At 39.3% G+C, this 16,558-nt stretch overlaps 1 protein-coding gene and 1 long non-coding RNA gene across 2 annotated transcripts; one reads left to right on the forward strand and one right to left on the reverse strand.

The window, feature by feature from the left end:
• Window positions 1-702: 702 nt before the first annotated feature.
• Window positions 703-1,221, forward strand: LOC132062918 (uncharacterized). Its single transcript, XR_009416277.1, has 2 exons — window positions 703-789; window positions 977-1,221. It is a non-coding gene; the product is annotated as an uncharacterized LOC132062918 (long non-coding RNA).
• Window positions 1,222-3,080: 1,859 nt separating this feature from the next.
• LOC132062268 (protein TIC 100) lies at window positions 3,081-12,266 on the reverse strand. The gene is made up of 6 exons (XM_059454871.1): window positions 11,993-12,266; window positions 11,828-11,886; window positions 6,233-6,511; window positions 6,020-6,146; window positions 4,467-5,209; window positions 3,081-3,618 (listed from the first exon to the last, which is right to left on the reverse strand). Exons 1-6 carry the CDS (start codon window positions 12,264-12,266, stop codon window positions 3,301-3,303), a joined length of 1,800 nt encoding a protein of 599 aa, XP_059310854.1. The 3' UTR covers window positions 3,081-3,300.
• Between the last annotated feature and the right edge of the window lie 4,292 nt (window positions 12,267-16,558).

Consider the following 16,558-nt stretch of genomic DNA (forward strand, 5'->3'; position numbering starts at 1 on the left):
TAAAAAAAGGAAGCCTTTGTTTTAAAAAATAAAAAATTTAATTCTAGAAAGAGGGGTTTTTCCACATTTTTTTGTTTATTTGATATGCTAATGAGCTATTTCGTTTTCATATCAGTTTAAAGTTCTTGATTTGTGGAAGCCTGGGGGTGTATGCACCCTTCCATTGAATTCCATGTAGTAAGGGGAGAATCTTTGAGTTTTGAAGTTAGATTTGCCAAAATGCCCTTGGTCGTCCATGGCATGGCTCTTCTATATAGTAGAAAAAGTGTGTATATATATATATAGATTGAGAGAGAGACAAGCTCTTTATTTCTTTACAAGCTCTAATTTACTTTTTTCTTGTAGCTGCAACCAAATTGCTTCTGTTTCACAAATATGGTAGAGGCCAGACCGAAAATGAAACTTTTCATCGACCCTGAAAAGAACCTTCTGTTCGCTGAGGGAGGAAAAGAATGTGTTGACTTCTTTTTTCGCATTCTTGCAATGCCAGTAGGCAGTGTCACTACTAGAGAGACGGGGGGCTCCTTGGGTAAACTATATGAGAGCCTTCAGAATCTTGATATTACTTGCATTCAACCAAATCAGAAAAAGGACATCTTCTTGAAACCTGAACTACCACGCGGCCCTAAGGGAGGATTGGTTAGGGGGAGTGTTAAATATATGATCTCTGATGACTTTACTGTGAAGCCGATGCCCATTTTTTCCGACATCATTGCTCTGCTCAAGAGACGCGGAATCAAGGGTGTGGATGTTCTCAGAGAAGAAGAAGTCAAACTGGGAGAGGAAGAGGTATATAAACTTGCTCCTTTTTCTCGTCAATAACTTCATTTAACTTATTTCAACCAGGTTTATTATGGTCTGAAATTTAGTGGGAGTACAAACTAACAATTAGAATTTTACTCTATCAGCTTGTTTTAATTGGTTATAGCAGAAAAAATAATTTACCAATTGTTTGGATTGTTTTCTATTTTGTCAGGCGAAGAAGCTGCTGAAGACTTCGCTGGAGCACAAGGGTGTCTTGACCCGTGTCTTCAAGGACATCATAAGTAAATAAATGCCTTTGTGCTCATTCCCTTGTTTGTGAATGGGACTTTCCTATCTTTTGCTCTAGTCTACTAAATTAATAAATGTCTGTGTGCTCTTTAGCAATGCAGACTTGTTTTGTTTGTCCACCTATGGACTTATGTGTGTGTATTAATTTCAATCTTGTCTTTGTTTAAACTTTAAAGTGTTATTCCTACCTTGGATTCTTTACATATTACCTAGGTTTAATTTGTCAGAAGAAGCCCAACAATATCATCATTTAACTGTGCTTGAAAGGAAGTTCACACTCTACTGCAGGAACTCAAAACAGGATAAGAAAATCATGTAATAACCATTCAATTCAATCACTGAGATTGAACATCTTCAATTAAAATGTAGTAAACAGAAACCGTCCAGAATTTCATGGGCCTTATGACTTGTATCTACTGAGGATTTATCCGGACTCCTGAGGGGTCTCTAGAAAAATGGGAGTAACAATTAATACCATTAATGAATGTTGTACATAGGGGCGAACGCACCTTATAGTAAGGGTTGTTGTACGACACTGCTTCGTCGCAACTTTTAATTAATATTTATGTATATTTATACTAGTATTAACATAAGCATGTTTTTTTTTTCCTTTACTTTTTATTTATTTGTACTTGAGCATATAGGTAGGTAACACCACAGCTAGCTGCATCAGACCTTAAAAACTACTTGAATATTGTTGCCTCAAAAATTATAGAATTTAGAGTATGCAGTAAGAGAAGTGTAAAGAATCTTTCTATACTGTCAGATCACTCAAAAAATATATACAGATAAGTTTCTACTTGAATATTGTTGCACTCCTCCTTAAATGTGAAATTTTTAATCTTAAAAATAAGTAGAACACACCTTTATTTAAAACGGAATAATTACCCCGGATGTGGCAAAGAGAGTGTGTTTCACTCTCTTGAGAGAGTGAGAAACATAAAAAGCTTAAAAATCTTTAAAATTTGAAAATAAATCTAGTCTTCCACATTTAGTTTTAAAAAACGGGTTTTCCACATGTTAAGAAAATAATTAATTTTTTCAAAATAAAATATACGGATACATTTTGGCAAGAAAAACATTTTTCCGATTTTATTTGAAAAATAAAAGTGTCCTAAGAAAATGAAATCAAGATTTTTTAAGACATTTTAAAAAAATAATCAAGTTTTCCATATTTTTAACAAATCCATTTTTCCATGTTTAAAAAAAAATCATTTTTCAGTTTTTTTTTTCCCATTTTCAATTTTTTTTTTTTTTAAAGGGTTTTAAAAATCCTTTTTTTAAAAGAAAATTCAGTTTTTTAATCCATGTTTTCAGTTTTTTTTTTTTTTTTTAAAATGGGTTTAAAAAAATCAAATTTTCAAATTTAAAAAAAAAGACGGGTTTTAAAACTCATTTTTTTTAATGAAAATTCAGTTTTTTATTTTTATTTTAAAAAAAATTGACACGTAAGCTGAAAAGATTAAAAAAAAAAAAAAAAAAAACAAATAAATACACATGTGGCAAGAGTGTATGTCACTCTCCCAAATGTGATTCCGTTTTAAATAAGTTTAGGGGGATAATAGGACCCAGGAAGGTGGGAAAGGTAAGTAATCTTATCCCTAAAAATAATACAAGCTATCAACTACAAGGGATAAAGATGACCTAATAGATGTGGTGTATATAACTTAAAACTCTAAAAGAATATAATATGGATAAAATAAGAAAGTGAGTGACGTGAGAGATCAAAGTAACCCCTCGGTGAAGTTAGTTGTAGGATCACATTGCAGATTGTAATTTTGATCTTCTCATGAGAGACCAGGTAGGAGACAGAAATTTTGGGTAGTGGCTCGTCTATCATTTTCTATAATTGTGATGTCGAGACCAGCTAGCACGGGGTTCGACTAATGCCCTTGACTAATTCCACAAAACACTTGCTATCTTCCACCAACACAAATACCGATTAACTCTGTGGCATTGGCTCATCTATTATGAAAGTTCCTTTGTTATGGACCTGGAACACAAGCTTAGCTCTAGAAAGATGAACGTGCAAGCAATATGGACTGCATTGATTAGAACAACGGATGAGAATAATACATGTTACAAATGAAAGAAAACAGGAACAATTCCATGTTACAACCACCAACCATGGTGGAGAAATGTATTACATGGATATGCCTAGCTCGAATTAAACAATTCGCGGCAGCACTGCAAAATTGATCAAAGTTCTTCAAAGAATGAGATGGGGAAGAAGGAAAAATAGCTTCATTACAAGGGTAGTGGTGTGTGTAATGATAATATGTTGAAGCAAAGCTCTTCTTGATATCCTTGGATTTGTGAAGACGTTTTCTGCTTTGAGCGGTTTCTGATACGCGACTTGCTGATGTACTTCTCTGGCAACTGTCCTTGACTAACAGCTCTTAAGCTTCCATTAATCCCGACAGTAAGAGGGAAGCTAATTGAGCGGGGAGTCTGTTGATCCTTTGGAAATTCATGAATATTAGATGAAGCGGACAATGGAGATGACGGCTTAGGCATCAACTTTCCCTTCCAAGCCGTAAACGTATGCTGTAACTTAGGTGGCACCTGCAAGCCAAAAGAAAAAACCATAAATTTGTAATGGAAGGCAAAGAGTTCTGATACAGTTAAATTTGTTAAAATAAGTATTTGGATGCTGTTTATTCTATAGTTGCAAGTTCCAAGATATTATGAAAGCAAGATGAATATTGTCTGATAATCCTTATAGCATCTAATCTTCTCTGGACATCATTACTCAAGTTTCTCAAAATAACAATCTGTTCACATCGTCTAAAGACTTCCAGCAGTTCGATATAAGCTAGTATTAGAGGCTGATTCAGGATTTGAAGTTTATGTGTTCGGGATTTTAGAGTCTTTGAGTTACTAGATTCTAAATTTGTACATATTAAATAGATTTTCCAAGACAAATACAGGGTTTAGGTTAAAGCTACTAGTATCTGTGAATCCATACCCCCGCCCCTGGCTAGCACTCTCACTGTCTCAAACATGTTACACTTTTCGCTTTTCGAGATTCAAGCTCCTTAATTTTAACCGTGGATTTGAATATAAATTTTTTAAATTTTTCAAAATAAAATTTCTAAGAAGTACTACAAATCCAAATAATTAATAATTTAAAATATTTAAAAGGCATATGAAAAATAACGGTAAAAAAACAACTCGTCTGACTCAAGAAATCTGAACATCACCACATATTGGGGCAGAGGGAGTATTAAGTTTTGAAATCTATTGAGCGATGCTAATGATTTCTAAATGATAATCTGCCAATGTTTACCAAAGCTGCATGTTCAAGTAAGCAATCTTTTTAGATTCATCCAAGGAAACTATATCTCACACCGTAACATAATCCCTATAGACGGAACTTCGCTAACCAAACCTTCAAGTGATTTTGAACTTACAGTGGGAACCAGGCTCCAGGCAGCAAATGACAATGACGATGCTCCAAATGGAGCCTTTCCGGCTTTGCTATCCTTCTTGTCACTTTTAGCTGAGCTTTGATTGTCGACAAATCCAAAACTTGATGCGGTACCCTCCTCTTCGTCTTCCTCTTCTTCCTCCTCCTCATCTTCCCTCTTTTCCACCCAAGTTTTCTCAAGTTTATCTGTTGGTTCCTCAGAAGTTGCAATATCATCTTCTTCTTGTGTTCCCATTTTAACTTTCTTTTCTTCCTCTTCTTGCATTCTTTTTAATTCTTCGTCCATGTCTTCCAACGCTTCCTTCAGAGACAATTCCGCTTCAGCTAATTCAAACTCTTTTTTCAACAGCTCCATCTTCATCTCACCAGCTTTCTTCTTCTCTTCGGTCCATTTCTCCATCTTCTCAAACATCGGTTTGCATGCATTTTCCAAAGAGGTAACAAACCGCTTCCACACATTATCTGATTTAACAGCCGTGCCTCGACCATAAAACTCGTCAAATCCTAGGGGAAGGAATTGAACCTTATCAGGATCAACGTCTTCACCATCTTTTACAGGAGGTTGCCAAAATAATCGTACCCCGTGTTCCTCGTCTTCCACATAGTTGATAATCCTTCCAGTTGGAGTGTGCAGGATGACAGGCTCTTCAGTATATACGAGTTTAGAAGGATCTTCAGGATCAGGCTCTGGTTCTTTGTTAAGTAGAACAAATTCTGGCTTTTGATCTGCAAAAAAATGGAATAAAAAGTAAGTCTACAACAGGTCAAGAGAAACAATATGAATAGAAAAATAAGTACAGCAGAAGTACTAACTGCAGGTATATCTATTTTTTTCAGTGAATATATCAGGCACACGGGCCCTTTGTGATTTAAAAAAAAAAAAAAGTATCCATAACAGTGGGGAAGTTGGTTGAAAAGAAAAATCAAACTTAAAATATTGGAGAAAATGACAAAAATGGTCCCTTATATTGCAGGGCTGGTTCAAAATAGTCCCTCAACTCCTCAAGTATGCACCTAAGGGCTTTAGTCCTCTTAAGTTTGTCAAAAGTTCCACACTTTTAGTCTCCGTCAAATATTTAACAATTAATGTTAGTCATATTTGACAAAAAGAGTGTTGAAAGAAAAGGTTTAACCATAGATACCAAGAAGTCCCATCAAATCCTAAAATATACAATATAAAAACAACATTAGACACTAAAAAGACAAACAAAGTAGCAAAAGTTACACCTCAAAAAGTTGCACCAGAGTCTGGAAATAATAAATCAAAAATAACGTGAACTACAAAATTGTACCTCTACATATGAGTTTCCGCTAATTTCCTTGTTTTCATAGTATCCGTCAAATCTAACAGATAGAGTTCGGCATATATTTGACGGAGAAAAAAAGTGTTAACTTGGCAAACTTAAAGGACCAAAACTGTTCGATGCATACTTAAGGGACTATTTTGAACCTATCCTCAAACACAAGGAACAGTTTTTGTTTTTCCCATGACAATCCCTGATAGATGATGATATAAAATGACTTTAAAAAACTGACCGTTGGCCCACCAATATTCAAGCTCGGCAGGCATAGGTAATCGTAAAGGAGCTTTAATAAATGAGTTCAACCACATTTCTCTCTCTTCATCCACATCATGCACATATGCTTTCCAATAATCGGGAACCTGCTTAAAAAATGAATCAGCTCTAACTTCCCTTACATTTATAAAAGCAAAGATAATAAACAAAGTGAAGTTTCATTTTAACTCACTTCATGAAACTGGTTGATGAAACCTGGTGCCATCCACATATCATCTTCTTCATATAAATAGGGATGCTGAGGATCACTATAGGGACCTCTTTCTTCTCTCACCACTACAAGGAGACAAGCAAAGTTGGTTAGAAAAGTCGATAGCCCTTGAACCAACTCAACATATTCATGAAGGATGATCAGAATAGGGCAGATGATAATTTCAAATCTAGAAACTGATAGCTGATTTTGAGAGAAAGAGAGGGTGAAACGAAAATAAGGCAGACAATGGTATGTTATTCACAGCAAAATATAGGATCTCTTAAATACGAGACCCGAAACAACTAAACAATTATCTAAAACAAAATGCTAAGTCATATTCGAGTAGCAATTTGGACAAAGGAAAAGTTATTGATAGGAAAACAATTTAAAGGCATTACAGACCTACTGATGAGAAGAGCAATATTACAACATTGAAACAGAATACCAAAGGGGGCTTAATTTAAGATAATCATAGTGCAAAACATTAGAAATGCACAATATGAACCTACAATAATAAAAAGATGGTTAATCAGAGTTCATCTAGTAAATGACTTTCTGATAGAGAATATAGTTGCTTAACCTCCAAATATATTTGATAACCAAATATATCATTATTGGTAGACTTGATATGCGCTTGCCTACACTGACAACACTATCTTTCCCTCATGATTGTATAATTTCCTTCAGAAAGCAGATAATGACTTTTATCTTTTTGATAGATATAGTTGCATGGATACATTTCCATACAAATATGAGCTAATCCCTAAAAACAGGGTTTATACACACAGACACACATATATTATATGAATCTATTTGCTTCATAAGTAGGCTATCTCCTTTATTCCGCTGTCCCAACAACTGGTTTTCTTCTGTCGGAAGTGCTACTTAATCATATCCTTCAGTCACAAAGATGCACAAGTAAATGATCTCTCAGTTGATCAATTACAATTTTAACAAGTGTGTCTCGCTGTTAAAGAAAGAGGTATATCTTGGAGTGTCTATAACTTAGTGAATCAAATCATCCAATTTAATGTCCCATAAAATCTTTGTAAATATGTATATAAGTTCCTTTTGTTTTCACTAAAACTAGGGTTTCCAGCCATGTTCATTATTACTTCATTATTGTGTTCTTAGTAGTTCGCTTTGGTTATTGAGAATCTGTCCGTAATCCATGAAAACCCATACTTTGCATTCCATGGGTTCTTAAATACAAGATATGAACTTTTATGTTTATTTTCTTGAACTTTTACATGCTTCATTTTCAGATTATTTCTGCATCATGATTAAACATTATTTTCATTAATATTTATGACGACTCCTGTTATTCAGACTATTCATGTTTAAAAGTGTATCCCGCATCAGTTTATGTCCCATGTTGACTCAACAAGTCATGTGGTTCGCTCGGTCACATGCAGCAAGGCATCAAGTGCTGTGTTACGTGACAATACACTACTCTTCATAGGCCTCACTTGTGGGACTACATTGGGTGTTGTTGTTGTTGTTATAATTTAGCTTTCAAATATTTTCTTAAAACTTAAATCAAGTATTATCCAAAAGACTAGTAAATGCTACGTAGTACTAAAAAAAATAGGGAAAATTACGCAATATGTCTACTTGGAGAAAATATTTACGCGACATAACCCATATTTTGAATTTGTTACCCGGCTTAGCTCATATTTGGGTATAAACACCCAATTTTATACACTATTAGACACTTTTATACAAGATTGATACATTATGTATAATGCTTTCCTCTAGGTATAATATTATATAATAGTCCCTCCGGATAAAAAAAAGTGTCCACTTAGCCTTTTTTTCTTGGATAAAAAAAAGTGTCCACTTATTAAATCAAGAAACAATTAATCTTATCTTTCCAGATTTGCCCCTATTAAGTGTTATGTGATCAAATCCCAATGCCTATTTAATGAGGGGTAGTTTAGTCAATTTTACATTTTTTTTTCTTGGAGTGATTAGTTTCTTAAGGGGTGTGCAAATGGCTAAGTAGACTCTTTTTTTGATTCGGAGGGAGTATTGTATAAATTAAAATATGGCTACGTGGCGTAATATTTTATATTGGGCGGTATATTTTCCAAAGCTATGGATGAGTTCTTGTATGGACAAGTTAAAATGATTAAGGTAATCAATTACTCCCTCTAGCTAATCCCAATTTATGTGATATTTTTTGCTTTCCAAGATCCAAACTACATGAACTTTGACCAACATTTTTGTTTACTCCGAATTTAGGCAATCAATTGAATTTGTAAGTGAGGTATAGGATATGTGGATGAACTTTAATCTATTTTGGGTTTATGAGATACAATTATGGATTTGCGTGCTATAGCATGTGTACGTGAATATATATGCTAATGATTTAAATAAAGATATGGATGTTTATGATTAAGCCAACTATATTGGAAGAATAAGCATAAAATGTCACTGATCCGGACCAAAGGAGAGAGAGAGCTTCAATATAATTTCTATTACAATGTTCTTGATCTTGAAAAAGCTAACCTTTAAAAGTAGGAAAATGCCCCCTATTTATAGTTTTGCCCTATGGGCCTTGTATACAACATAAAGCCCTTTTAGAATAAAGTAAACCCTAAAAGGATAAGGTTGGGCCGTACGATACGACACCCGTACGGTCGTCGGTATAATGTGACGAACGATGTTCTTTGCGTGGCGATTTATACCGATTAACCGGACTAACGGTCACGATCAACTCGGTTATCAGCACGAAACCGGACCAACGGCCACGATCGACTCGGTCGGGAGAAACCGGATGGCTATGATGCGAGTTTGGTCCGGAGATGTCGGACAAAACAGGTTTGCTTCACTTTTCCCAGGTCAGCCGCAGCCGGTGCAATTCCATCGTTTCTAAGGGCAGACTCGGTGACCATGCCTGTCTCTTTTTATCTCCGGACCCCGGTCTCATTGGTCTTGCATATATCCGATTTTTACAGTATACAATTTTAAGATATATTTTTTCACCGAATTGATATGAGAAGTTGCAACTTATAGCACTTTTCATGTGGTTTTCAAATATATAAATTTTAATAGACACAAAAAAATAATCTTTAAGTTTCGCTATTAGTTTCGTTTTTCGGTTGAAAGTTTAAATTGGATAAAAAAAAAATAGAAGATACAGAAATTACTCCAAACCAAACACATCCTAGGAATAATAAACAATGAAGTCATACCAGATTGTAGATATGCACATCTACTCAACTAACATTAGTGAATATATAATAGTTTATGTCACGACCCGCCTAAAGGGCCGCGACGGGTACCCGGAGCTAGATACCGAGCACCGTATATCATACCATTATCGTCTTAACCCATATTCATATAAGCTTCATAAACATGTACACATATCCACATATACCCGCATTCATGACAGCAAAAGAATAATGTACGAAATATGTATCGAGGGCACATGACAACTGCTACCCACATACAAGTATCTACGAGCCTCTAACTGAAACTCTGAGGTCATGACGATGGGACAGGACCCCATCATATCCAAATATGTACACAAAAGAATATATCAAGACAGCACCTCCGGTCTATGGAAGTGCTCTGGTGCAAGCTGATCTGACTCCTAGGAAGTGGGGTTGTCTCCCTGCCTACCTGTGGGCATGAGCACAGCATCCAAAGAAAAAGATGTCAGTACGAACAATGTACTGAGTATGCAAGGCATATATCATAAAGTAATAGAAGCACAAGAAACAAAGCAAAGATGAAAAGATAACTGGTAACTGCTTGCCTCTTAAGGCGGAGCCATGCACGCATACGCGTAACATCTCATATCATATATTGTTGCAGAACGTGCAGCCCGATCCATATATTGCCGTGGAACATACGGCCCGATCCATTATCCATATAGCCCGCGTCCGGGATAATATCATCATATGCCAGCTGATCAGGAGGCTATGCATCTATATCATATATATAATATACGTAGCATGCATGAGAGCCCAAATAAAAATGCACTCTCTCGGAGTGACATAAGGTCGTAAACCTCCGAGTACATTATGACGTCATCATCATTAGATCGTGTCTGATGCTCCATGACGTAACCTACGGCCATATGTAATATAGCTCAGACATAAGCCGAAGCCATATGCTTTATAGCCTGGGGCCATATGTAATATAGCTCACTTAGACACGAACAGTGGCCATATGCTTTATAGCCCACTCAGTCACGTCAGGAAACCATTTAGAATGTCAAGCTTGAAAATCTTTCGAATTGGAGTCATCGTAAGATTCTTTAGGAACTATAAGCTTTTGGCATTTCTGGGCGTAAAATATAGAGAATATCATGTACAAAATCAACATATAGGGGTCATGCCTTTGAAAGAAGAAGGGGATAGCCTCACATACCTTTGTGTCTCCTTAACGTCGTCAACTAAAAGCTCTCCTTCCGACTTACAATTCTACATATAAGAGGGTTCGTGCGAAAGTTAGATTGTTGAAGGCATACTTAAGTTTAAACTAAAGCGGATAAGGCTAACGAAAATTGGGCAGCATTTCGTTTGTTTCGACCACTTTTCCTTATATAACCAAACAGCTCCCAAGCAACACAAAAACATCCATAATATCATAATGCGCAATTTCCCACAAATTAAACGTCATTCAACCTCTAAACTCATTTCCGGAATCCTCCATAACCATTACTAGAATACAAAGTCATACTTATTTGTAATTCGAATTCTTCAACTACTCAACACCCTTACTATCATAAAATAATTGTAATACTCACCTTGATTATGTAAGGATGATCTTTGGATAAAAATACTCCACTTGAGTAGAACTCCACTTGGCTACCAAAGAGATTTTCAACTCCTATCGACCTTTAGGAAGCATTTACACCCTTGATTCTACTAATCTTTGATGTTTAATCTTTGTTTCCCCTTTTTGAATATGTATTGATGTGTTAGGGAGAGGTTTCTAGAGGTTTTTGGAAGTTTGGAGAAATGAAGAATGAGAAAAAGAAGGCAAAACCGTGCATATATAAAAATAGAATTTGGACCCGACCCGGAATATACGGTACAATATACGGTCCGTATATTGGACCGTATGTTCCTTCCAGAATCTCCAGAAATTTCCCCCTTCACTGGAAGAGTTCTACGGCCAAACATACGGGCCGTATAAAATATACGGTCCGTACATTGGACCGTATAATTTCCAGTTTTTTTCGATTTCGTTCTCGTCGCTTTGTTTGATCTCGAATCCTTATGGAACCTTCTTGGTACTTGTGCAACACCTCCTTAACGATCTAATGGACATTATAACTCATCCTTAAATCCTCACTAAACATTCCTTAGCTCGACGCCCATGAAATCCTTCCCAAACGTAACATGTACTCTACTTCCTTTCGACGAATCTAGTTTCCACCAAATCTTACGACTCCAAAATCTTATCGTCTATACACTAAGGCTGCCAATTGCCCTCTTATAGTCGTGGAGGTCTCGTGTCCGCCTTGACCGACGTTAGTCCATTCACGACACAACGTCACGAAATTACCGAGGTGTAACATTCTCCCCCCCTTAAGAACATTCGTCCTCGAATGTTAACTTCTCGGGAATCCTGCGAAAATTTCGCCAGAGTTTCCCCTGCAATTTTGCACTGCCATCCTGTCACAAAGAACCCAAAATAACATTGCCACATAGGGCTACAGCATCAACAATAAGAAATATGGCCACACACGACCCGGAAGCAATAAAGTAAAACATTTCATACCTGAGAGCACTGGTGTTTCACCTTGGGTCTCCGTTGGGGGTGGAAATAGATACGGATACTTGATCTTCATAGCTTCTTCTGCTTCCCAAGTCATCTCCTCTCTGTTATCGTTCCTCCATAATACCTTGACTGAAGCGACCTCTTTATTTCTAAGCTTCCGCACTTGTCTATCTAGTATAGCAACAGGAACTTCTTCATAGGTCAATCTTTCAGTGACTTGAATGTCGCTTGCAGGTACGATTTTGGTCGGATCCCTAACGCATTTACGGAGCATTGATACATGGAAAACTGGATGAACTGAACTCAGCTCTGAGGGTAAGTCCAGCTCGTAAGCTACTTGGCCCACTCTGCGTACAATCTTGTAGGGCCCAATGTATCGAGGACTAAGCTTACCTTTCTTACCAAACCTCATTATCCCCTTCATTGGCGATACCTTTAAAAATACCCAGTCATTAACCTGAAATTCCAAATTTCTACGGCGATTGTCGGCATAAGACTTTTGGCGGCTACGAGGTCGCCGCCAAACCGGTCTTGGATGAGCTTAATCTTCTCAACCGCTTGCTGGATCAATTCTGGGCCTATTAGTTGCGTCTCTCCCACTTCAAACCATCCAATAGGCGATCTACACTTCCTTCCATACAAGGCCTCATAAGGAGCCATTTGAATACTGGCGTGATAACTGTTGTTGTAGGCAAATTCAATAAGTGGCAAATGATCCTCCCAATTCCCGCCAAAGTCTAACGCACAAGCTCGCAACATGTCTTCTAAGGTCTGAATAGTGCGTTCAGCTTGTCCATCGGTCTGTGGATGGAATGCCATGCTAAATTTCACGTGAGTGCCCTATCCTTCTTGAAAGGATCTCCGAATTTAATTCAGAAATTGTGCTCCTTTGTCATTAATGATAGATATAGGAATGCCATGAAGCCGCACTATCTCTTTGAGATATAATCTAGCATAGTCTTCTGCTGAATATGTAGATCTGACCGGGAGAAAATGTGCTGATTTTGTGAGCCTATCAACGATCACCCAAATGGAGTCATATTTATGTCGAGAACGAGGTAATCCAACGACAAAATCCATGTTGATCGCCTCCCATTTCCAAGTTGGAATTTCTATTTCTTAAGAGCCTGTTTCGGTTTCGGTGCTCGATTTTCACCTGATGACGCTTGGACATTGAGCCACAAACTCGGCTATATCTCTCTTCATTCCTTCCCACCAATACATCAGTTTGAGGTTGCGGTACATTTTCGTCGCTCCAGGATGGATGGAATAACGGGAATAATGAGCTTCTTCCAAAATCCGACGACGAAGCCCCGCAATATCCGGAACACATAACTTTTTGTTTTGATACACGAGAACCCCGTCTGTCGAGACTTGAACGGTGACTTCTCTTTGGGAATCGCACCCCTTTATAATGCTTCAATTTGGGATCCTTGTATTGACGCTCTTTTATTTCTGTGTCCAAGGATTAAACAGCTGGGTTAAGCACATTAATTCCCGTATCGTCCGATTCCATTAAACGAACTCCTAAACTAGCCAGCTGGTGAAGTTCACGAGCTAATTCCTTTCTTTACGCGGAACATCACTTCGGCTACCCATTGATTTACGACTAAGAGCATCAGCTACAATATTTGCTTTACCAGGATAGTATAGAATATTTACGTCATAATCCTTCAGCAGCTCTAACCATCGCCTTTGACGCAGGTTTAATTCCTTTTGCTTAAAAATATATTGGAGACTCTTGTGATCTGTGTAGATGTCCACATGGACACCATACAAGTAGTGCCTCCATATTTTTAGAGCGTGAATGACCGCAGCCAACTCAAGGTCATGGGTCGGATAATTTTTCTCATGCTTTCGCAGTTGCCTGGAGGCATAGGCAATGACCTTGCCGTGCTGCATCAATACACAGCCCAACCCGACACCTAAGGCATCGCAATACACCACATAACCTTCTGTCCTTACCGGAAGCGTCGGACCTGGGCTGAGGTCAACCTATCTTTCAGCTCTTGAAAGCCCCGCTCACAAGCATCTGTCCATTGAAATTTAGCAGCTTTCTGTGTTAGCTTCGCCAATGGTGCCAAAATCGAGGAAAATCCTTCCACAAATCTCCTGTAATATCCGGCTAGACCCAGGAAGTTACGGACTTCTATAGGTGTCGTAGGTCTTGGCCAAGTCTTCACAGCTTCAATCTTTTGGGTATCAACCTGAATACCATCGGATGAGATGATATGGCCCAGAAAAGTCACAGAGTTCAACCAGAATTCACATTTTGAAAATTTAGCATACAATTTGTGAGCTCGGAGAATCCCAAGAACAGTACGCAAATGTTCTGCATGCTCTCCTTCAGATTTGGAATATACCAGAATATCATCGATGAACACAATTATAAACAAATCCAAGAATGGCCTAAACACATCATTCATCAGGTTCATGAATACCGCTGGAGCGTTAGTCAACCCAAACGACATCACCCGAAATTCATAATGACCATATCTGGTCCTGAATGTCGTCTTTGGAATATCTTCTTCTTTGACTCTTACCTGGTGGTATCCTGACCTCAAATCTATCTTGGAAAACCACTTGGCTCCTTGTAGTTGATCGAATAGATCATCGATCCTCGGAAGTGGATACTTATTCTTTATTGTCACCCGGTTCAACTGCCTATAATCGATACACATCCGCAAGGATCCATCTTTCTTCCTTACGAATAAAACAGGTGCTCCCACGATGATGGGCCTAATGAACCCCTTCTTGAGTAAATCTTTCAACTGTGCTTTTAATTCCTTCAATTGCAGTGTGCCATTACAGAAGGAGGGATAGATATTGGCTCTGTCGACAATACATCAATAGTGAATTCAATTTCCCGTTACGGTGGAAGGCCCGGAAGCTCGTGCCTCCGGAAATACATGCGGAAACTCGTTCACTACCGAACGGATTGAAGAGTTGGCGGCTTTGCTTCCGTATCATGGACTCGAACTAAATGATAAATATGGCCCTTGGCAATCATCTTCACTTGCCTTGAGGTAGAAATAAATCTTCCTCTTGGAGATGCGGTGTTACCCTTCCACTACAGAATCGGTTCTCCGGAATTAAAATCGGACCACGCCCCCCTGCCGACATTTGCATAACAAGAAGCTAACCGGTCCGTGCCCATAATAACGTCGAAGTCCAAGCATTTCGGTTCAATCAAATCGACTACGGGCGTCGACCACCCACTACAACTATACAAATTTCCCTATAGATTTGCTTGGCTAATCGGTCACCAACTGGTGGACAACAAAAGGTTTGATTGGCTCGGGTGTTATCCGATACTGACCAGAGCAACGTAAGGAGTAATATATGACAAGGTAGAACCCTTGATCAATCAATGCATAAACATCATGCAAGATGCGTCAATATACCGTCACCACGGAGGAGGTCTCCAAATCTTGCGTCCGGTCGACGCGTAAATACGGTTCGGGGACCGCTCGAACTGAGGCTCCTCCTCTTTTGCCTCTCGCCACGGCCCCGCCGGAACCCGAGAAACCCGCCCCCACGGGCGCACCGACGACGAAGAACCCGGCGACCGAACCTCCGTAGGTTGGGCCTCATCTCGGCCGCTTTCTCGCCGGACAATCGCGCATAATGTGGCCCGGCGACCGCGAGGCATAGCGATCGTCGAGCCTCGGCGACGGCGGCCGGATGTGGCTTGCCGCGCGGCGTCGTGGTGCCGGCGATCGCCTCTGGCTAAAATCGTCACGATGCGGGACCACAAACTCACGAGCACGACTCGGCCCGAGAATAAGTAGGACGATCGAACCCGACTTGCATGGCCCGAGGAGGTGCGCTTCCAGATGCGGGCCCCGGCTGGGGTGTGCGGAATCTGCGCCGCGGCCTCCTCCCCATGCTCGCGGTAGCACCCGGCGGGTCTGTGCCCGCACACACGTCCCCTGTCCCGTAACTCGATCTCCCTCGGCGAGCTGCTGTTGTTCTTCCGGGTTACGGCGTACGCTTGAATACGCGAGAAATATCCATCCGCCCCGATAACGAGGGCCCGTCGAACCCGCCTTGAATAAGTGTGTGCCGCCTCTCCAAATTGATGTGCCGATGCCCGTCGGCTACCGTGGCCGGAGCATATCTAGCCAATGAATTGAATCAGAGACTATATTCCCGGGCACTCATATTTCCTTGCTTGAGATTTAGAAATCTATCGGCGCGAGCCCGACGAACCTCAGGGGGCAAATAATGCTGAATAAACGCATCCACGAATTCTTGCCATTTTGGGGGAGGTGCATTTTCCCCCCTTGAAGAAATCCAATTATTATACCATAAAGCAATTACGTCCGGAGTCTATACGAAGCCAACTCCGCGGACTCGGTATCGAAGCATGGATAATCATCGACGTCCTCGATATCTCGCCGGTAAAGCCTGCCGGATGTGTCCGGTTTCGTGCCGAAGAATGCACGGAGGGGATTTAAACTTATAAAATCACGGGCTCGGGCAGCGATAGGCCTGTCACTTGAACCCGCACTGCTGTGGCGGGCACCGCGCGGCCGCTGAGTGAGTCGGCAGCCAGAACGGCGT

This window comes from Lycium ferocissimum, chromosome 7, assembly GCF_029784015.1.
Source record: "Lycium ferocissimum isolate CSIRO_LF1 chromosome 7, AGI_CSIRO_Lferr_CH_V1, whole genome shotgun sequence".
Classification (NCBI taxonomy): domain Eukaryota; kingdom Viridiplantae; phylum Streptophyta; class Magnoliopsida; order Solanales; family Solanaceae; genus Lycium; species Lycium ferocissimum.

Excerpts from the sequence above, each read along its gene's own strand:
- LOC132062268 (XM_059454871.1), bottom strand. The coding sequence starts at position 12,266 with ATGCTCCGTAAATGCGTTAGGGATCCGACCAAAATCGTACCTGCAAGC. Across the intron at positions 11,887-11,992 it reads TGAAACACCAGTGCTCTCAG|GATGGCAGTGCAAAATTGCA; the intron begins GTATGAAATGTT and ends TCTTTGTGACAG. Across the intron at positions 3,619-4,466 it reads CCTGGAGCCTGGTTCCCACT|GTGCCACCTAAGTTACAGCA; the intron begins GTAAGTTCAAAA and ends TTTGGCTTGCAG.